The 21,554-nt window shown below is 41.4% G+C and overlaps 2 protein-coding genes across 4 annotated transcripts in view; one reads left to right on the top strand and one right to left on the bottom strand.

The window, feature by feature from the left end:
• Positions 1 to 132: 132 nt before the first annotated feature.
• cyb561d2 (cytochrome b561 family, member D2) lies at positions 133 to 2,090 on the top strand. The gene is made up of 3 exons (XM_008409663.2): positions 133 to 460; positions 550 to 587; positions 1,429 to 2,090. The coding sequence occupies exons 1-3, from the start codon at positions 328 to 330 to the stop codon at positions 1,930 to 1,932; spliced, it is 675 nt and encodes a 224-aa protein (XP_008407885.1). The 5' UTR covers positions 133 to 327; the 3' UTR covers positions 1,933 to 2,090.
• Positions 2,091 to 2,261: 171 nt separating this feature from the next.
• rad54l2 (RAD54 like 2) overlaps positions 2,262 to 21,554 on the bottom strand; it is a 24,332-nt gene continuing 5,039 nt past the window's right edge. Inside the window, exons 1-22 of one of the 3 annotated variants that reach the window (XM_008409664.2) lie at positions 19,789 to 19,942; positions 17,592 to 17,797; positions 17,061 to 17,340; positions 16,826 to 16,962; positions 16,594 to 16,734; positions 15,899 to 16,131; positions 15,615 to 15,797; positions 15,389 to 15,522; positions 15,105 to 15,301; positions 13,920 to 14,262; positions 13,658 to 13,835; positions 13,350 to 13,574; positions 13,137 to 13,255; positions 12,041 to 12,159; positions 11,692 to 11,791; positions 11,416 to 11,621; positions 11,113 to 11,288; positions 9,766 to 9,962; positions 8,992 to 9,176; positions 8,784 to 8,873; positions 8,612 to 8,704; positions 2,262 to 7,714 (exon numbers count right to left, since the gene is read on the bottom strand). In XM_008409664.2, coding sequence (XP_008407886.1) covers positions 6,729 to 7,714; positions 8,612 to 8,704; positions 8,784 to 8,873; positions 8,992 to 9,176; positions 9,766 to 9,962; positions 11,113 to 11,288; positions 11,416 to 11,621; positions 11,692 to 11,791; positions 12,041 to 12,159; positions 13,137 to 13,255; positions 13,350 to 13,574; positions 13,658 to 13,835; positions 13,920 to 14,262; positions 15,105 to 15,301; positions 15,389 to 15,522; positions 15,615 to 15,797; positions 15,899 to 16,131; positions 16,594 to 16,734; positions 16,826 to 16,962; positions 17,061 to 17,340; positions 17,592 to 17,748 — 4,479 coding nt within the window. In that variant the 5' untranslated portion in view covers positions 17,749 to 17,797; positions 19,789 to 19,942 and the 3' untranslated portion in view covers positions 2,262 to 6,728. Of the gene's footprint in view, positions 7,715 to 8,611; positions 8,705 to 8,783; positions 8,874 to 8,991; positions 9,177 to 9,765; positions 9,963 to 11,112; positions 11,289 to 11,415; positions 11,622 to 11,691; positions 11,792 to 12,040; positions 12,160 to 13,136; positions 13,256 to 13,349; positions 13,575 to 13,657; positions 13,836 to 13,919; positions 14,263 to 15,104; positions 15,302 to 15,388; positions 15,523 to 15,614; positions 15,798 to 15,898; positions 16,132 to 16,593; positions 16,735 to 16,825; positions 16,963 to 17,060; positions 17,341 to 17,591; positions 17,798 to 19,788; positions 19,943 to 21,554 lie in introns of those variants that run through there. The other 2 variants (XM_008409666.2, XM_008409665.2) reach the window with 2 other exon arrangements.

Genomic DNA, 21,554 nt, shown 5'->3' with positions numbered 1-21,554 from the left:
TATATATAAAATAAAAAACTGTAGGCGAGTAATTCCTTACAGAAATAATTGTAAGGAATAATTGGAAAGGAAGTGCAGAAACAATGGACTTTTATTTTGAAAAACCTAAGCGGAAGCTGCGTTTTCCCATTCCTGCAACAGCACGTCACGGCGACGTGTACCAGACACCGGAGGTTTTGTCAAGTTAAAGTTATATGACTGTGATTTAATAACGATGGTCATCTGATGATCTTAAGCAGAGCTGAGCTGCATTCAGGGAAGGGCTTTTAACCATCGTCACTTCCGCTTTCGTTGAGTTGGATACGATCGGACGTGATAATTTAGAACATGATCCACAACAAGGAGGCTGAATCTGAAACTCGGTTTTACGGTTTTATTAGAGCAGCCTCCGTGGGACTGACTCACATCATCTCCATAGCCTTTCCTGTTTTTATTTCGTTTCTCTCCCTGCCCGGAACAAGTGAGTGTGGTTAATGTTGACGTCTTTTTTTGTTTTCGTCAGTTTGCGTATAATTTTGTTGACCTTTAACCCCGCACTTTTTCTTTCAGGTGTGTTTTCATGGCATCCTTTCCTGATGACAGTAGCTGTAAGTTCAACCTCATCTATAAACTTTACTTTGTTTATCGGAACATTGCTGGTTGCATGATTGTGAAGCAGAAAATTTTAAAAAAAATTTTTTTAGAAAGTAAACGTTGGAGGGTATTTTTCTACCTGCTTCGCATAATTTAGAAACTGACTCAAAGGAAGCTGACTGCAGTGGATTTTATTTGGGAGCTCTAGAGTAAGGAGGGATCAGTTACTTTTTGATGCGCGTTTATCAAACATTTTGAATGTCATTAATTGTGCACTATTACAAACAAAAACCCAATTGAATACACAAAAGTTGGAGTTCTGACATTATGGTATGTGGAAAGGTCAATGTAAGGCACCAAATAGATCAGAGGTCAGCGACTTTTTCCACTCAAAGTTTAGCTGCTAACAAATAAAACTCTCCTAAAGCGACAAAATGTGATTTTGCATAAAATGTATCATGATGAAAGCTAGCAAAATTAAACTAAAATATACTTCTATTTACAGATTTTAGAACAAAATGAAAAAAAATTCTAGAACGAGGCGAGCCTTTTCTATAAATATGAAAAATGAAGACTTGTAGGTATTATCATATTCAGATTTGGCATAGAAACTTACAGAAAAGCCGTGGAAAAACATTTCCTTTTTGGCTTTGTAAGAGCCGCAGTGGAGGACCTCGAGCCACAGGTTGCAGACCCGTGAACTAGATGAATCACTGGACAGTTTCTTTGATTTCTTGGCTAAACTTGCTCTGCACAAACGTTCCAATTTTTTTTTTATTGGTACAGTTATTTAGATTTGAATTGATTTGTATACCACCTTTTTACAGCCAACGAGTTTTCTTCCTTTTCTTTTAGTTTGGCTTCTTTATGACGGAAGCCATCCTGCTCTTTTCTCCCCACGGCTCACTCCTCAAGAGGTTTCCACACAAGACCAAGGGCCGTGTTCACTGGATCCTGCAGAGCCTCTGTGGCTCCTGTGCAGTTCTGGGCCTGGCTGCCATCTACTACAACAAATACCTGAACGGCAAAGCCCACTTCACCTCGTGGCACAGCCTGCTGGGACTCATCACCGTGTGTGTGGTGTGCGTGCAGTCCTTGGCGGCCGTGCCGCTCATCTACCACTCTCTGGCCAAAGGCTGGTCCCTCGCCAAGCTGAAGCGCTACCACGCCGCGTCGGGGCTCGTCACCTTCCTGCTGGGCTGCACCAGCCTGCTGCTCGGGCTCTGCTCCTCCTGGTTCACGGCGTCGGTAGGGGGGCACGCCTGGTACCTGGCAGCGACCTGCCCCGCTCTCAGCGCTCTGATCATAATGAATCAGGTCTCCAGTGCTTACGTTGCTAAAAAGCGGCTGCAGTCCTGAGGGATGAACAGAGCTAAGCTCACTGTGCTCCTTTAAATATTACTTCTCCAGGTCACAAACTTTCCTGCCTTTTCTTTTTTTTTTTTTTATGCAAATTTTTGATGGTGATCTCTCGCATGCCTGAATGAATAAAAAAGTCAAAATATGCAGAAGAGGAACGAGAGTCCTTTTTATACTTGCATAACTGTAAACGCTCTTTTAAAGCAACATTGGTTTTTCTTAGCATGTCAATTAGCGTGCACTGCGAGCAGAACAAATAATTCAAATTTAAAAAAAAGAGAAAACAGGAAGTAAGCCTTAGAATAAAACTGTTTCGAAATAATTCAGACTGTATTAGAAGATTATTTTATTTTTGAAATAACATTGATATCACATAGTTTTTATTTGATTTAGGCTGCATGTATGAAATTTTTACTGAATCAGCCATTAATGGGGCAACGTGAACAAAATGTAACAAAAAATGCAGTTACAAAAACCATATTTTACATTATAAATAAGAACATTTCAGACATCAAAATGCAGGACTCGACCGTCAAGTGGATTAATCTGAATTAGACGTCATGAAAAAAAAACTATTCTGTAATAAAATATTCTATAAACTATAGAAAGAAAAGAGAGGGGTTAGTATAATGTACCTCGCACAGTTAATATGAAGAAATGTTCCTTATGCAAAGTGCTAGCTCCACTTTTTAAATCAGAAATCACAGGTTCTCTTGACACGCAGAAAAGAAAAGAAAAAAAATCCACAATCTTTCCGACAAAACTGAAATAAAGCAGCCGGGAGGAGACAAGAGGAGCCAGCAGCCGACATAAATCAAACAGTACTCAAAATGCAGGGACGCGGGGTCCCGTACTTGAAAACTGAAAAACGCAACTCCAACGGGGAATGATCTGTTGTCTCAGCTTATCCAGTGTTTCCTAAAGGCCAATAATCACTGCGTCTAGCCTAGTTTACCAGCAGAGGAAAGTGACGTTTCCTACATCTAAACGCCTCGAAGGCGACACAGAAACAGACGGATACAGAAAACGGGACCAAAACAGCCATAAAGCAACCAACACCTAGGGACACTCCTGACAGAAGCTACGCACACTGCATCTAACGGCGATCATCACATAACGGCACTGTCAGTTTGTAAGGCCACCGCATCAACTCACCTGCCTCGGCCACTCACCGGCAGTTTCACTCATATATATATATATATATATATATATATTAAAAAAAAAGTCGTCGGGTTCAAATGAGGGCGGCGACACTGAATGTTTCGTTCACTCGAGCTGTGCAGATTCAATGCTCCCTCTAAGATAAGGTGATGTTTGTTCTAACAGACTTGTAAATAAAATCCTCGGTTTGCAATGTCGGGGTTTAGGTTAAATGACTAGAACTGGTCAGAACTCTGGGGTATGAAGTGAATAGGCTTTAATAATAATGATCTGAAGCTGCTTGTGGATTGGTCAGACTGATGATGGATACCTCTAATGATTTCATTATATATGTATATTTATATATATATATTATCACAAATCCACACAAGGTCAAAATTATGCATACGCCCAGAGAAACCGCACACTTTTTTTTGTAACCATCAACAAACTTAAAAATGGATGTTTGACCACATTTCCAAGAAGAGTAAAATCATTTTAAATCAGATGAAGTAAAATTGGTCCAGATGCTGAAAAAAACAACAACAGCGGAACCACCAGAGCTCAGGTCTGTCATGAACTGAAAGTTGCTGGAACATCAGTGTTACCGTCAACACTGTACCCTGTTTAAAACCGCCAACCGTTGATGAGAAGAGGTTTACCTAGAGGAGTAGAGACGAGTCTTTTCCAAACAAAGAACACCATAAACTGGTGGCGGCAGCTTCATGCTGTTTGGATGCTTTGCTGCAAGTACATTTTTTTGAAACACCACCTGAAATGAAAAGCTAAAACCTTCACGTTTTACAGCAGGATAAGGATTGCAAGCACAAATCAAAACTGGTTTTGGAATAAATGAAGAGGGCCAACATTAAATATCAGGGATGACCCATATGGTAGCCAAATAATTTAACTTTTACAACTTTTGAAAAGAAGTGTGGTCAAATATCCAGACAGAGATATGACTGAAGCTCGCTTATGGCTGCAAAAAGCATGAGGTCAAGGTGAAACCTCCTACTGGATATTCAGAGAAAACCAGCAATAAACCTGTTAAGAGTTCATAATTTCATTATTAGCGCTCACTAAAAAAACAGTTCAAGTAAACAAACAAAAACAACAAAAGTCTGAAGTATGTATGTCGATGAGGAGTGCAGGTGAACTTCTGACCAGTACTGAAAACAAATTACTGGGCGACTCATGCATAATCCACAACTAAAAGGTAAAGGTGAACGAGTTAGTAACGTTACTCCTTGGTTTGAGCTTCATTTGGCTTTCAAATTCGCTGCTTGTCCTCACAACGCCAGCTGTCTGATACATAAAAGCAATTAGCTAACTATGAATTTCAAAACTCAATACCGTTTTGGGCTGATAAGGGGAAGAAAAAAAATTTAATTAAAATAACAAAGAAAGAGTTTACACAGTACAAATCCATGTCCCAGTCCCTGTGTTGTTGACATGAAAGTACATTCGTTTTCAGTTTGGAGGGAAACAAAGAAAATCCTAAATATTTCATTTTTATCCTCGCTTATCAAAGCCGGGGTGAGTTTGTCATTATGGTCACTGCTGTGATAAACAATCGCTCTACGACTGAAATCTACACACACTGCACGGTATCGACTTGCAATATAAACAATGATATTATTTACAAAGTATCCACATGTCCAATGACAGCGTCACAAGTATCTTTTAAACAGGGGGTTGCTACAATGTCTATCAAACTGCTAAAGACTAAAATATGCCTAAAATTTCTGATTTTCAAGGTAACCGTTATAGTGTATACACACTGGATTGTGTACTTTGTGACAAGCGCTAAGATCCCTTTATCTACAGAGGAAATGGAGAACACTAGTGTTCAGCAGCAGAGTGTTCAGCCTGTCCACACTCAACTGTTACATAACAATTCATCGTGAGAAAAACCAACAGGAAGCAGCTTTCGTCACATGTTTAAAATGTTAGGAACAAAAAGCTGAACGCCGACACTTTGTGTAAAAATGTAGCAGAGGCTGTGGGAGCCAACGCCAGATAAGATTCGACTGGTCCTCGTTTGACGGATCTGTTCCCGACGCTCCCGCTGAACAGGACGCAGGCATTCAGCATAAGGATTTTGTTGCACTTTGTAGGATTTTACAGTCCGATTCTCGTATTTCGAGACAACGATCAGTGTGTGTTTGACCGATGAAGAGCATTAGAAATGGGAATTACTCATCCCTCGTGAACCACTTCACATTTCGTCACATAACAACCACGCGTTTGACGCGTTTTGTTGGGATTCTGTGTTTCGCACCAGCATGATGTGGTGAATTATCGGGAAGTGGAAGGAAAATAATGCAGGTTTAAATGTTGTCCTAATGAAAATCTGAAAAGTGTGGCAGCTCCCTTTCTTTCTGACACCGTTAAATAAAATCCAGAACAGCTAAATGTCTTCAGAAGAAACCTAATTGGTAAATACAGCGTCTAATTTAAACAGACTGTAAATTCAGCTTATGATTAGTAAAAAACACAGCAGACAGGGCGGAGGGAAAAGGTGTGACCTTTAAATCGGGGTTGTGAGATGACAGCTAAAGATGTCAACATTTTTAGCAAAAAGAGGGACTCGTAACTCTGGAGGAGCTGGAGACAGCCACTACTCAGTTAGGGTAATCTGTTGACAAGACTCCACTCCAATGAAAGGCTGGCAAGAACAGGCAGAAAGAAAACCATAAAAAGACCTGAAGGCGCCACAGGTGCTCTGATCAGACGACATCACAAAATGTTAGTTAAGGCAGAAAACACCCTAAACAAACTATGTTCAAAGTGAAACATGACAGTGGCAGCGTCATGCTGAGGGGACGGTTTTGAATCAAAAGACAAGGAAGCTGATTTGAACCAAAAAGTTATAATGGAATGGTTTAAATCAAATCAGAGGTCTGGGCCTAGTCAAAGTCCAGACATGAATCCAATTGGGAAAGTTCACTGTCCATCCATTCTGATGAAACTTGAGCTATTTTCTGATGAAACTTGAGCTATTTTGAAAGATGGAAAAATGGGCAAAAACTCATGTATTTGCTATGACAATCTGTCAAAGAAACTGCAGCTGTAATTGCACATAAAGGTGGAAATACTAAGTATTAACTCTGAGGGAGCTGGACAGAAATGCATACCACACTTCAAAAGGTTTTTATTTGTGAAAACAAATTCACGTTTTAGTTTCCTTCGACTTCACAATTATGCACACAGTTGTGTCCATCTCATAGAATCGCAATGAAATACACTGAGGTGTGTGACTGGTACATGACAAAATGTGGAAGGCCGTAAGGGATACGGAAACTTCTGCAAGGCACCGAGTAAAACAGAACCCGTGTGACCTGCTTATTTCAAAGAACTAAGCAGTGGCCAACTTTATGTCTGAGGAATAACTTATTCACATTTAACCCACTTTAGATGTAAACTCAGAGCTGAGTTTCCCATTTCCTCTTCTTGGTCACATTTGGATTCTGAATACACTTTCAAACCATGATGGATGTAATTATCACAGAATTATTCCAGGCCTTTTGCCTTCAAGTTTTATCGTTTTTGTATAATAATTCCCATTTCTAATGTATTTTGATTATTTTCTGACTGTAAAACGGTTTAAAAACAAACAAACAAAAAAAAAACCTGCAGTGGGACTTTCTGAAGCCCTACTGTCCCGTCACCTCTATGACGTCATCATCAGAGCTGTCCCCGCCGTTCACCGCGCTCGGGTGTCTGTCCGGCTGCGTCAGCGCGGCGCCCAGGAGGCTGGAGGTGGGGTTGGTAAAATGAGAGAGGAAACTGGGCGTCGCAGAGTTGGAGTTGGGCATGGAGAAGCCCCCCGACCCCGAGAGCAAAGGGCCGGGGAACATTCTTGGTGAGGAGAGCAGTGGCTGACTGTAACTGAGAGGGAAACCTGAAGAAAGCAGGCCGGCCATGTTGGGGTTCATCAAGTACGGAGGCAAAGTGCCAGACGGGAGGGAAGAGGAGGTTGCCGTAGACGACATGGGAATGGTGGAGGAGGCGGAAGAGAAAGCCGAGGACGAGGGAGGGAGGTGTCCGTTCCCCGCGGCCGGCTGCCTCAGGAGGTCCGAGCTCACCGAGGGGAACATGGACTGCAGGTCGGCCAGCGTTTGTCCCGGGGATTGGAGGAATGAAGATCCTCCTCCAGGCATTAGAAGCGGCTGACTCACATGACCCAGGTTCCCCAGGTTCCCCAGGTTCAGACCCACCGGTGGGAAACTGAGCCCACCGGAGTTCACCGACAATCCGGGGAAATGAGCCGTGACCGAGGTGTGCTTTCCTCCCGTCTGTGAGATGTCCTGGCCGCCGTCACGTTTCCGCTTGCTGGCGCGCTGCGCCTCCACGGCTGAGCTCAGCAGTTCGTTGCCGAGCTGTCGGCTCTGATCGCCGGTCAGAGAGCCACCCTCGTCCCCCGCCGTCGCGGACGGCAAATCCAGAAGCGACGACGATTCATTCGCCCTGCCGGCAGTGGCGCTGCCTGTGGACGACGCGTAATGGCTGAGCTCTTGGAAGAAGTCCGAGCTCAGAGGAGACGGGGGCCGCTGGTCGGCGGCAGGGGAGCGCCGCGGCTGGTCGGCCGGAGACGAGCAGCCGTTGCTCACTGGGTGGATCAGGGAGACTTGGGTGTCTGCTGAAGAGATAGAGATGATATTGAAGAAGATGTGGTAGTAACCCTAGGTTACTTTGAAAAAAAAAAAAAGTCAGATCATGGCAGGAATTTACATATTAATATAAAGGATGTATAACTTGATAGTGTCTATCGCAAAAACCTTTTTCAAAGCAGAAACAGAGACATCTGACTAGCTACTGCGTTGTTTGTTCCCCTGCAATATAAAGTTAGCTTTTATTTCAACACGGAGAAACAGAATATCTGTTAGAACCGCCCCCCCCAAATAAATGCATGCATGAAAATAAAAAAATCGCTTAGTGAAACAAAGATCACTTCCAAAAAAATCGCCACTTATAACTTTGCTTTGTTTAGCTGTGCTAAAGGCGTTTATTGTCTTGTAGGAACATTAGCATCATCTTCCACAACTGAAAAACGTGGAGAAAGTGTTTCCATGGAGGAGTGTGTTTTACACACACAACTTGTAGTCAGACGTATTTGTGCTCCACATGAGAACCAGATCAATTCAGAATCCTGGTTGTTTGAAGGGAATTTAATTAATACTATTTTACTCAGTGACACATGACCCTATTTTTTATTTTTTTACCTTTTATATAAAGTATTTGTTGTAGAGTTCTAGAGTTTTCATAATATTCTGCCTCTGTACAGCAAATAAAATCACCCTAAAAAGATTTGCATTAATTAAGGATTAATTTTCCATTCCAGGAGAGTAAACTTACAAAATGAGCAGGGGATCATTACTCACGCTGCACGATTACAACTTTAATACAGAATTTATTTGATGTACGTGGCAAGGAAAGAGCTTTACGATTACAGCAACGTGTGTAGTATAATCCCTTTAGACAATAAAAAACCCAAGTGATGTGGAAGAAGTCGATGAAACAGCAAAACGTTTTGCACCTCTAGATGGAGCAGACGCTCCAGCTGCCGGTCGGCTGATCTTTCCAGATCGAATAGCAAAAATCCTTCCATCATTCGTCCTGATGTAAGTACCTGTAAGAGGGAAAATTAAACGACTGAAAAGGTTCGCCAAGATGTTCCGTTTGAAGAGGTTCCTTGATGAAGACGTTACCTTTCGATCCTCTAATGACGTGGATGCTCTCTCCTGCGCTGATGTGAGCCTGAACGTCTGTGGAGCTGTTTGCTCCTGGGATTACGATGTCTGTGGATCCGGGTGAAAGTTGTACGTTATAATCTGATTAAACTTCAAAAGCTCGTTAAACGTTTCACTGCTGGTAACGCTACAAATCTCTCATTTGCAGTAGCTATTTGTTAGATACCTGTTGTGGTGACAATCCTTTGCACATAAACTCCTGCTTTCTGCAGGAAGTTGAGAGGAAGGCTGCCGGCAGAGCTGGAGCCGGCCATTCCCATGCCGACCTGCCGAGGCATCATCGGGATCGGGGTCGACTGGATGGGCCTGACACTCGCGACTGGCTTGTCGTCCGGCCGCGTTATGTGGCGCCTGCAGATACAAACACAAACGTGAGCTGCAGTTCCAATAGTAAATTATGTGGCAACTTTTCTGCCATAATCCAAGAGCACACATTTTCATTTTGAAAGCAGAACTTTGCATCTTTCTTCTCAAAACTTGCAATGCTTGTACTCAAAACTTCTCCTCACGCTCACACTCTCTGCTCGCTTTTGGAAATGTCTTTTGACACAGTCACCTGGCAACCTCTCAGACAATAAAATGAAAGCGTTGCACTGGGTGTGTTTGTTTCCTTCTAGCGGGTGTGCCTGTGTGACTACTATCGATTGCAGCAACCTGCGCCACCCAATGGACGTAGGGAGAAACAACGACATTACCTTTCTGCTAAATAGTACGCTAAACATCCACCAGCAGTGTGATACTGATTGCTAACACCTACTGACTTAGGCAGGAGTGGGTTCACCCAACGCTCTGCATCCAGTGGGCACAAGTTGCTGCAATCTATAGTAGCCACACAGGGTATTACTTCTTATCACTATTGTGATAAGTGTAAAGATGAATGGGTTACAGATGTACAGATCTAAAAATAAAGCAATAATCAACTGGAAACAGTGGAGCCTACCAGCCGCGTTGGTTAAACGCTGCGATGCTCGCCAGCGAGTGTTCACTTGTTGGGTAGTAGGGCGCGTATGACGGGCGGGAGTACGGTACAGAGGCTCGCTTCTCGTCCTCGTAGCTCTTTTTTGCAGCTCTCTTCTCTGCTTTGGTCAGTTTTGACTCCTTGCGGTCCATGAGCAGCGACTCATGGTGGAAAGGTGGCTAAAGGGACACATCGGACAGAGAAAGATGGACTTCAGCTCCAAAGGAAAGACATAAGGGGTTTAAAGCTACTGATGTTTGGAGACTTCAGATTACTCACTCAGCACCACAAAACCTAAAATCTTTTCATGTTAGATTTTACTGGATGTACTGGAGAAATGTGTGCTTTTTCATGCTGTGTGCTCTTTCAACCCATTTCTTATTTGGTAGCAGAATTAAACTAAAAAATGCGACTAACGACGCCAGGTGCTTCACATAAAACATGCAGTGAAGCAAAATGAAAGAATCATCAGAACTTACAAATAAAAAAATACATAAGTAAATTTTCTCCCCATAAAAATAGGAAAAACACTAAAAATAATGTTGTATTTAAATGATTCATTATTAAAATAAACGCGTTTCATTTGAATTTGATGTGATAATTACAAAGCAGTGCAGAGTTTTGAAGTAGTAGAAATTTGTGTTAAAATCTGGAAAGCGATTCAATACTTTCACAGCTGTCTGAGTTTCTACCAGCCTCGTACATCTAAAGACCGACTCATTTTGACAGAACAGCAACATAATTCTGCCAGCGACGTTTCAGTACAGACATATTTGAGGTTGGACAATTACTGTATTGTTTTGTCGTTATTGATAAGCTCAAATATCTTAAATCTGTAACTGAAAACTTCAACATTTCTGGATTTAATTACAGAGCTATTTATAAGAACAGTTGGTGTTGATTACCTCAGTCCTAAAAGTGACAAAAAGTCACAGACTAACACTCTACTTCAGGTTTGGGCATTTAGTCGAAGTGAAGAGTTTTATTTAATGAGGCCATCAAAAAACAGATGCTTTGTTTCCTGAACGAAAACAAGAGCTGACTGACTTTGTTTCTGCAGCGTCAATTTTAACATTCCAGTAAATTTCGCAGACCTGAAAATGTCCTCCTTGTTTATTCAGTTTGGAGATGTTTTAGACATCTGCATGTTTTTGCACTCCTCAAAAAAAGAGAGATGCATCAGCCCAGCCTGTCAGGACCTGAAACCCTTGGCTCATTCTGCAGCAAAACACCCAAACCTCCCGTTATGTTTGAAGAGCAACAAATCTCGAAAAATGCCTGGAGCTTCTGGAGTTGTTAGACGGAGTAACACCTTTCAAGTAACTCTACCTTGGTGATGAGGTTCGGGTAAAGCTCACAAGCTTGATATATCACCGACTCCAACTCTCTCTGCGATTCCAGTGAGATCCTCTCAGCCTCAGGCTCCTCTTCTACAAAGTGCAGCAGCGACTCAACTTCCTTACGGGTGAAGTTCAGCACTGGGTTCAAGTCGTCAACCACCCGGTCTTTAAAAGAGAAAGATAAGGGAGCTCTGTTTCAGAAAACAATGGCAGCTTTCTAAGAAGGACGAAAGCAGCGAAGGAGTTAAAATCCATCAAAAAATAAATACATTAAAAAAAGTGAGGCTCTTACCCGACATGCCCTGTTTGGAGACCTGCCTGTCATATATCTTCTTCTCCAGGGTGAAGTCACAGACCAGGCGGTAGATGTAGCAAGGCTTCCTCTGACCGTAGCGGTACACGCGACACACCGCCTGGGCGTCGTGACACGGGTTCCACGACGCGTCAAAGACGACGACACGGCTGGCCCCGATCAGATTCACCCCCAAGCAGCCCGCTCTGTGGGAAGACGACGACGTTTAGCGCAGAGAAGAAGCACGAGCTCCGGCTGCGAGACGAAGCGGCCTACCGTGTCGAAAGCAGGAACAGCCACGCTGCTTTGTTCTCTGGGTCGTTAAACTGATTGATGAGACGTTCTCTCTCTGATGCAGATGTACTCCCGTCCAGTCCTGCAGACACACATCAGCGCTGAAACAACTGGACAAGCTATATGACTCAGACAGCATTAACAGAGATGAAATATTGAAAAATAAAAAAAAAATTATAAAAAAATCACTTGCTATGTAAATGAAAAGTGATCAGAGATTAAGCAAAAATGTGGAGGAAAGAAAATATAGCAGATTTTAGTGCAAAACACTTCATGATTAGCGAATAGTTTGGGGAAAAAAAAATAAAGAAGCAAAAGTTGGACAACTTACTGTAGTAGTTGAGGTTGCGAACCCAGTTTTGGTTTTGGCTGTCGCTGGGGGCGATGCCGGGGGGCATGGGTCTCTTTGAAAGAAAATCCTCGATGACTGTCAGAGTGCTTAAACTTTGGCTGTTGGACACGATAAAAATCCATCAGAACACTTACTGAGCTCAGAGGCGCAGCCAACAAAACAGGCATTATATTATTTAAGCTGCATGCAATGAATGACTGGACTGGATCTGCATGTTCCAAAACCTGGGCCGTGCTGAAGAAATGTTGAATTGCATATTTTAAAAGTTTAAATCCTGAACAATCGTCTTCTAAACATTTTCCAACTTATAATGAAGCAGGATTTATTTAGTTTTTTTGTGGCTTTTTTATTGTTTTCCTCTTAAAATGCATCTGGCATTTTAGACGGTGATTTGGATTTGGGCATCTTGCTCAAGTATTCTTCAAATCCACTAAACATTTCCACTTTTTGTCACATTACAATTAGAAACTTTGGTGCATTTTAGAGAGAATTTAATGTGATAAACTGACACTAAAAGGTGGATAATCCTAGTCTTTTAGGATTCGTCTTTACTAGCGTTTTACATTAAAATAATAAATCTTTTGCCTATTTTTCTTAGCAGAACAGCTCAAGATCCGGTCAGGCTGGAAGGAGACCATGTGTGTGTGGCTGATTTACAAGTTTTTCTACAGAATGAATTTACATCTGTACTTTTTGTTTTTGCTGAAGTTGTTTATTAACTAACGTCTTCACAGGACAGATGTATTTATACAGATTCAGTAGCACACAGATGGACTCTATATGATTTCTGAAGGCAACTGGCTGGACTGGATTTTCATTTGGAGTATGAGAGTAAAGAGGGTAGCGAGAACTGTTTATATGCCAAATGTTTTAAGAGAATATCATATTTCATCGTTTTAGATGTAAACCAAGAGTAACAGAAATGCTTTATCACACTTTTTCAGATCCGTAATTGATTAAAAACCAAATTGTTACTTTTTCTGCACAGTAACCCTGTCACACTCCACTTTCTGTCCAAAAGTGTAATAGATACATAAATGTCTTTTTTCTCACTTATGCAGGACAGAAGACTTACCTGAAGACCAAAATCTTGTCTCTTCTTCTGACACTTTCTTCAATCAAGTGGAAGAGCAGAACAATCTTAGCTGAGCTTTCTAAAACTCCTGTCCGGTAGTTTGACATGATGTCCTTTGCCTAAGAAAGAATTAAGCGCAGACAGTTGTCTGGATTTCCCTTGTATTTGCTTTGCTTTAGCTGCATCTAAATGCCGGGCCTAGCCCTAACCTACCCATTCATATGTGATGACTTGATTGGCTCTATCTTGAGACGGATTGAGCGGCGGCAGGCTATTGTTGCCTTTGCTTGAGTCGGCCACTTTGGTCTTCAGGCCGGCGCCGGGAGCAGGGCAGCGCGGGTTGCTGGCCGAGGTGATGTCATCCAGGTCCAGGTCCTGCTCATTGGCCTGGTTCTCCTTCTCCAGGGCTTCGAAGAGGACGTCAGGGTGATTCCAGATCTGTCCAAAAAACCACAGGTTAAAGCTTTACCGAGGCACATGACACGGAAGTGGCTCTCAAAACGAGACAAAAGCAGTCTGACCTTGCAGCAGACGCAAAAAGCTTTAAGTGGGTTAAGGCCAAGCCAGCCGCTGTTCCCTGCCTCTCGGAAGCGCTTCATGAACTCGGTGTACAGCGCCTTCTGAATAGGAGAGAGCCGCACCAAGATCACAAACTCCTCCTTATTCGGGAGGTGGTGTCTCAGCACGTCATGGCCTCGCCTGCCAAGGACAAAAGCGACACAGACACGCAGATGTAATAATAAATACCCTTCGGGGAAGCGTTTCCAAGCGAGAAAGGCTCACCTCTGCACGAAGCCCTCCAACAAGCTGTGCAGCACGTGACTGCGGTAACGCATCAAGCGGACGTCTTGGGGTGTGCTGTCCACGCACTGACCGTTCAAGATGGGACGCTCGAACATGTTGCTGAACTCCTGGCGCGTGCCCAGAAAGTCGGGCCTGACGAAGTCCACCATGCACCAGTACTCTGTGAGGTTGTTCTGCAGTGGGTAGCCCGTCAGAACCACCCTGCGCCTGGAGCGGATGTTCTTCAAGGCCTGCGACGTGCTGGCATGGTAGTTCTTAATGCGGTGGCCCTCGTCGCAGATCACCACGTCGGGACCGGGCCGTGATATCGACTTTTCGATCCCTGGTGGATAAGGCGGTGTGATTATTAACAAGCGTCGTCTAATTCCTTCGTCCTCCTTGAACTTCTCTGTGTTCTGTTACATTGCGACCACAACGTTCAGTCGTTTCATTTGAATTTTATGTGATAAAACAAAAAGTAGCACATGCATGTGCATTCTGTGCCCTTTACTCTGATGCTCCTAAATGAAATCCCGTTCAACAAACTGAGCCCAAAATTCACCTTCGTGTTCACCTTTCACCAGTATTGGTGAAATTCACCTTTCACCAATACTGTGGTGTGAAAGGTGTTTGAAACCTTCCTGACTTATTTTTTTGGCATGTCTAAGTGTTTCAGAACATCAAACCAACTTTAATATTAGCCAAAGTAACAAAAGTAAAAACAAAAAAAATCAGTGTTTAAATGAAGGTGTTTATTATTAAGGGAGAAAACGATCCAAACCTTCAGGACCCTGTGTGAAAAGGTCATAGACCCCTAAACCTAATTACTTCTTGGGCAACTGCTATCAGGTAATATCGATAATGATTGATTATTATTTTGATTGTTAAATACTGCCAAACTGGTGATGTGACTTTTACTGTTTTATCCAGGCCGTTTAAACTGTCATGAGGCATGAATCCTGAAATTGCTGCTGCTCAAGTTGCTCAACAGGTGGTTGCTAGGTAACCAAAGAGCAAGCAAGTTAGTTGATGCCATCAATCTTGCTTATCTGGGTTAGCTTGAGCAGCTAACGTCTTTCCTCTGGGTGTCATTTTCAGCCTTCGGATGTCTGCAAATGGTACTAGCTGTGCACAACTAGTACAAGCCGCTGTATATTTTCGCACATTACTTGTCGTCATGGTTACCTTTCATAAGCTCTTGTTGCCTGTCCTCTTCGTCCAGGTCAATAATAACTGGCCCAGCTGGTTTTTTTGTTTTCCTCTTCTTCCCCATCACAAAGCTCTTCTTCATGGACAGCAGGCGGTACATCTCATAGCCCATCAACAACACACCTCCGTCTCTGGACCACTCCTCCACAACCTTGGCCCTGGCCACCGTGGTTCTGAGAGTCACACGGTCAGAACGATTAATGGGTAAAACATTTCAACGTAAACGGTCACAGCGGCACATCGGCCGCCACGTTACGTACTTGTGCTCATCGTTGAGAATGTGAACTTTGAACATGCGGCCAGTGACGAACGTTGGGTCGGTGTCAGGAGGAAGTGCCTCCTGGGGTGGGAGCCAGAGGTTAAACTCTGTCAGCCAGTTCTGGAGCGTGTTCACCTGGCGTGCGGAGAAATAAAAACATAGAGAGGTGAAACTCAGGAGGCGGAAGAAACAAGAACGTGATGTTTCAAAATATGTTCATCACTTACAGGGACGATAGCCAGAACAGTGTGGGCCTCCGTGTTCTTCAGAAGGATGTCGATGAACGAAATGACCTGCAGCGTTTTGCCCAAACCCATGCTGTGAGCGAGGATGCAGCCGAAGCCACTGCTGGTCTTGTACCGGTCCAAAGACTCGATCAGGTTATCATAGAGAAACCGGATTCCCCCAATCTTAAAGGAAAGGAAAAACAAAAAGAGGCTTACCACATACTTCCTGCGAGTTACATGTCAAGCTTTATGTGAAGAAGAGTAGAAAGAGGTCGCAGTCGTACTTGGTGAGGTTTAACAGCTCGGGCTAGCTGCGGGGCGAGGTAAACGTCTTTCTCCTCCGGAGGGTGGTTGATGTTCACCAGCACTCGACCCTGGGCGTCAGGCAAGTTGAGCGTGTCGTTTATGTGAGCGCCGCTGCTCTCCTCCGAGCCGTGGGCGGCATCGGCTTCCTCGTCAGCCGACTCGCTGCTTATCTGCAGGGTGTCTTCGTCCCCCGAACTGAGCTCAATTATATCTGCAACGCCATTAAGGAAATAAACAACTGTTGGTGCGTAATCAAATCCCACTCGAAGGGTGGGCGATATGGACTCTGAATTTCATTGTGATAATGATCAAATTGATGACAAAATGTAGTTATTACTTCTTTTTAACATTCCAATTTAAAAAACAGGCTTCTTCAAGATGCCGCTTAGTTAAAAGAAGTGTGATTTATGTCACTGAGCTTTACACAGTGACTGCATTTAATTATGGTTACAAATTTACTGATGTTTATTGATGCTCTCATGAAACGGTGGAGAAAATAGTAATAACATTTCTGATAATACAGCTAATTTGGATTTTCAGTTAACATCATTAATTGATATTTATCGAGACGACGGTAAATCAAAACTCTTATCATGATTATACATTTTTCACGATAAATGCACACCCATAGTCATACTGCTTGAAACTGGCTAGAGCTGCAGTATGTACTCACCGTCTCCAATGGCGAGGGCGGGCAAATTTATATCCGCCTTCTCATCTTCCTCACCGCTACTATCCAGACAGATCACATCCTGTTTCCCCTGGAGAGCAGGAACCAACTGAGATACTTCTGCTAATAAAGCTGCAGTCTCCACTGTTGCCAAAAAAAAAAAATCAGAACAGGAGATTTACAATTAAAATATCGCAGGACAATCATTAATAATTTCTTGATCACAAACAGTCACCTAGTTGAGCGTCCGCGAGAGACGGGGCCTGCATAGGGAAGTCCTTCCTCTGCTGCTCCAGTCGTTTCCGCCTCTCCATCTCCTCCTGCTGAGCTGCTTTGGTTCCAGCCTCCAGCTGGTCCTCTTGCAGCATCTTTCTGTGAGCAGAAGTAAAAAGAAGCAAACCTGCTCATGCACCGAAAAAGACATTAACGCAGCTCACCTCAACGTAAAACACACATACATACAGACATACCTGATGTTCTTCCTCAGGTGAGCTGGCTTGGCTGGTTTTGGAGTTTTGGAGCTTTTTGAAGATTTGAGTGATTTTGTTAATTTAGAAGCTTTGTCCTTCTTTGTTTTTCTAGACGCGGCTTTGCTCTCACTCGAGTTCCCCGCGCCGGTCGGAGGCTGAGATCGAGAGGCGGGTCTGGAGGACGGCCGGGAAGGAGGCTCTGAGGAAGGCTCTCCAGAGGTAGTTGAGTTGGAGTCCCTGCCGTCCCCATCGGCTCGACTCTGGGCACTTGCAGGTCGCTCTTCAACGAGAAAAGATTTATTACAGTTAGTAACTCCCAACTATCCAAGTCTGCATGTTATATATTCAGTCAAAAAGACGGTTAAATTAAAACACATTGCTTTGTTTCAAGGGAATTTGTGTTGCACAGTTTCAATCATTTGGGGGTTTGACTTTGATTAGGCCATTGCGACACTAAGTCCTTTTTTAAATACGGTTTGATTAAGAACTATGTTAACGAGTTATGGATGAATACAAAATATTGTCCCTCACCAAGTCCGTCATCTTCGTCGTCTCCATCATTTTCCTCCTCGTCTTCCTCCAGGTCTTCATCCTCCTCCTCCTCCTCCTCTTCCTCATTTTCCATACACTCCTCTTCGCTGTCAATGCTGGCCTCCAGGTCACTTTCTGAAATTGCCTCTTCAGACATGTTGTCTTCCAGGGCTGTCAAAGTATTACCTACACGCCTTCATCAGGAACTTAAGAAAAAAAAAGTCTCACCCTTCTGTCCCAGTTATATGCATCTAAAAAAAATTTGTTTGATATCAGTGGCCTCTGTGAATATTAAGCTGGCATCTGAAAACATTCAAACCTAAGTGACTGACCAGTAAGGAGCTAAATGTTATGTTCTCAGAGCTTGAAGATCACATACGTTACAAATTGTTGAACATAAACAAACCTTGGTCACAAACATTTTCATTTGTGCAACTATTTTCCAGCCTAACAGGAAGTAAATGGAACGCTGATGAGAATATTTAAAGTAACATTTACAATTATGTTAAAAATTTATTCAAAATAAGATTTCTGACAATTTTACTGTAAAATGATGGCCAAGCTGTAAGAAGGGTGGTGGGTTTAATTTTATGAAGTATTTACTAGAGTTGGGTGATGCCAAACACAACACAGTTACAGACGTTTTGCGGTGTAAATACCAGATTAGGTTTCTCCAATAAATTCCCTGAAGGTTTTTCTAGACTCATACACTTATTCATTGTTCCAGAAAGCTACTTTTCCCCCCCTAATTCATGTCATCTGCAGAGCTGATTGGGTATGTAGGATTCCTATCAAAGGTACACAGGATTAGAAAATATTATCTTAATTTAAAGTGAGCAAAGTCTGAAACTACACTACTTTTGCTCTGGAAACTACTCATTACTCATCATCACAAGTCTTTATCACTGAATTCTTATTTCATGCCATTAAATGCAAACTGCTATTGTCCAATCGACTGATACTGAGTTTGTTTTACATAAACAAACAAAACATTGAGCAGAATAAAAATCCATAAATGGATGAGTGAAACACAATAAGTGTAAAATAAAATGGCTCAATAAACATTGTGTAACTTTATTCTATCATTTCCTTCGATTTATCTTTCTGATGAACACTCGTTTTATTGTATCTCGCCGTTTGAACAGGCTTAGCAATAATAAAAACTTTTCACTCATTTATCCAAGTACGCATGGCCTGATATGAGGTTCCATGATCTCCTTCAGTAAAAATACCACATTTCTATGATACAACAGTATTAGCACAAAATAAATAAAATAAAAATAACACGATTTTATCAGCTTTGTTTAAAACAGAAGGGCAACAACTGTTCCTATTCAAGTCAAAACAACATAGCTTTATAACTGTTACAGCTGTAATTTTGATACATTGACTTAAAAAATGTTTCATTAAATAACTTCTACATCCAGCATTTATTTTTCACATTTGTATTGCTTTAAATATATTTGCCATTCTGATCTTTATAGACTAACAAAAGCTAACTGGTATGATTAGAAATATATATATAAAAAAAATAATTTTCATTTGATTTTTGATGGACATACATTATGCTTAAATTATGTGTTTAAATGTTGTATGTCTGATTTTTTTTTGCTAACAACCCAAATTTTGGCAATGTTTCAAATGTGTCTTTATGTTATTTTAAATAAACTTTTCAAAACATAACACAAATAAAACACAATTCTTGTCCTTTTTCTCAGTGGGGTCACTACACTAAGACCCACTGCCTCAGAGCTAAATTAGAAACCTACCAATTAACATTAAACCACCTCTGCTGTGTTGTATTGTTGTTATTATTGTGCAAAAAACAAACTATATGTAATTGATTCGCTATTCAACGAGGAACACCGCGGCGTCCAGACATATGGCGCTTTCTCAAGCAGAATTAAATCTCCATGTTCGCTAATTACTAAACAACAAAGGTATTTTCAGCCGCTCGAAAACAGCTAAGCTCTTCGTGTGCTGGAGAAGCAATGTTTTACTGCACACTGAGCTACAAGAAGAGATACATTATCCCACTAATAGTGATGTCCAGTTGGATGTCCCTGCTAGACAATGATTTGATAAATGTGTGGGTGTAACGTAGCTAAAGCTAAGCTAAAACACAGCGAGGCTAACACGCTCGGCTAATTGATGCGCATCAGCTGCCCTCAATCATTCAGGTGTAGTTAGAGCTCACCTTTTGTGCGCTCTGCCATTCAGGTAGTCAGCCTACTAGTAGATGCAACCAACATTCAGTCGAAAAGTACAGTAATTGTGTAAGTGAAACGATAAACGTTGCTAATTTCCATTTTTCCCAGTGTGACCATAAATACTGCCCCCGGAAACGGAACTCTAACGAAGGTTCCTGCGCCCTACTTTCAGTGAAAATGGAGCAAGATGCATATTTTTACATTAATATCACAAATTACACTTCCGACAACGATTGTAAATATCAATAGAAGCAATCAGGTTGACGAGTGTGTTTATACGCTCTTACATTTTCTAAGTTGATAAAGGAGGGCACGTTTTGCAAACTTTATTTAGGAACAAATAAGAGGAAAAAAAATATTTACTTCACTGGTAATGCTTAATGGAAAAGTATTTATTTGCTGTAATCAAACCTTTTTATTATTGCCAATTAGATTTATAAATATCGCCATTGATATTTTTTTTTGACGATTTAGCATTAGTTTAGAGCTCTTTGGTTGGAGGCATCTTGATGAAAATCTTTTTCATATAAATTCTTCAATTTAAATCTGGTACAGATTTAGATGATAGGCTTAACTACACAGTGTAAAGACTCCCTTGTACCGCAGATTGCTTACAAGGCATAAGACAACAATTTATTTTTCTTCATCTTGTTTTGTTTTGTCCTGCAAAAGTTGCAGTTTTTCCAGACTATTTAAGTTAATGTTTATTTTGACTTATTTGTACTTTAAAAATAACCAAAAATAATCAAAGTGCTAGTCAACAGTGGTTAATAAATAAACAAAATATAGGGACAAAATAGAACAAATGAGAGAAAAACATGAAAAACAGAATCTCTACATAGATTAAAAAGTACATAAACAAGAAAATACATGGTGAGTCATGCTCAACCTAGAAAAGTCAAGGAGATATAGCTCTACTGCTGCCATTAACTCAGTTTGCTTTTTCTTCAACATGTAGAAATTACTCCTGGACCGTTTTGTGTGTACTTAGTTCAGATTTCTAGCTGGTCATGATAGAAAACTGTTCACACTGAGCCTGGTTCTGCTGGAGGTTCTTCCAGTTGAAAGGGATTCCTTCATTCACACTGTCGCCACATGCTTGTTCAACATAAGGGGTCATATTTTTTACTCAGAAAACAGATATGTGGAAAAATGTATTTTATAGAATATTGACTTCTTAGACTGACAGGTTTTATTTAGGTATTATTTGTTTTTTGTAACAATGGCTGTTAAGACTCTTTTGGAAATGGTTTTGACAAGACTTTTGTAAAGTTTCATGAAATTACAATGTGAATTGGACATATACACACAATCTGTGAAAATTTGAATTGAATCAGAAATTGCTATCAGTGTATAGATTGTATTTACACATACAGATATATTTATAATCAAATCTTGACATTCAGTTAGTATGTGGGAATTTACTCATAGAAATGCTGCATGGAGCATTCTTTGTGAATCATTGTTTTACTTTAAACTACCTATTTATAGACTGCAGCTATGGAGAGCCATTTCAGCCAAAATTAAATAAATAAATAAATGGGTGAAATAAATAAAAAATGAGTAAAATAAATCAAAAAATGAAGAAAATGAGTGAAATAAATAAATAATTTGTTAAATAAATAATTTAGCTTTTTCATTAACCCATTTTTTCATTTATTTATTTTTCATATTATCAATTTCTCAATTTCCCTTTTTTCATTAATCTATTTTTCATTTACCCACTTTTCATTAATCTATTTTTCATTTAACC

Source organism: Poecilia reticulata, linkage group LG5 (assembly GCF_000633615.1).
Source record: "Poecilia reticulata strain Guanapo linkage group LG5, Guppy_female_1.0+MT, whole genome shotgun sequence".
In the NCBI taxonomy this organism is placed as follows: domain Eukaryota; kingdom Metazoa; phylum Chordata; class Actinopteri; order Cyprinodontiformes; family Poeciliidae; genus Poecilia; species Poecilia reticulata.
The sequence above is the reverse complement of the archived record's forward strand: the minus strand, read 5'-3'. Positions and strand labels throughout refer to the sequence as shown.

Excerpts from the sequence above, each read along its gene's own strand:
- cyb561d2 (XM_008409663.2), top strand. The coding sequence starts at position 328 with ATGATCCACAACAAGGAGGCTGAATCTGAAACTCGGTTTTACGGTTTT. Across the intron at positions 461-549 it reads TCTCTCCCTGCCCGGAACAA|GTGTGTTTTCATGGCATCCT; the intron begins GTGAGTGTGGTT and ends TTTTTCTTTCAG. Across the intron at positions 588-1,428 it reads CTTTCCTGATGACAGTAGCT|TTTGGCTTCTTTATGACGGA; the intron begins GTAAGTTCAACC and ends CTTTTCTTTTAG.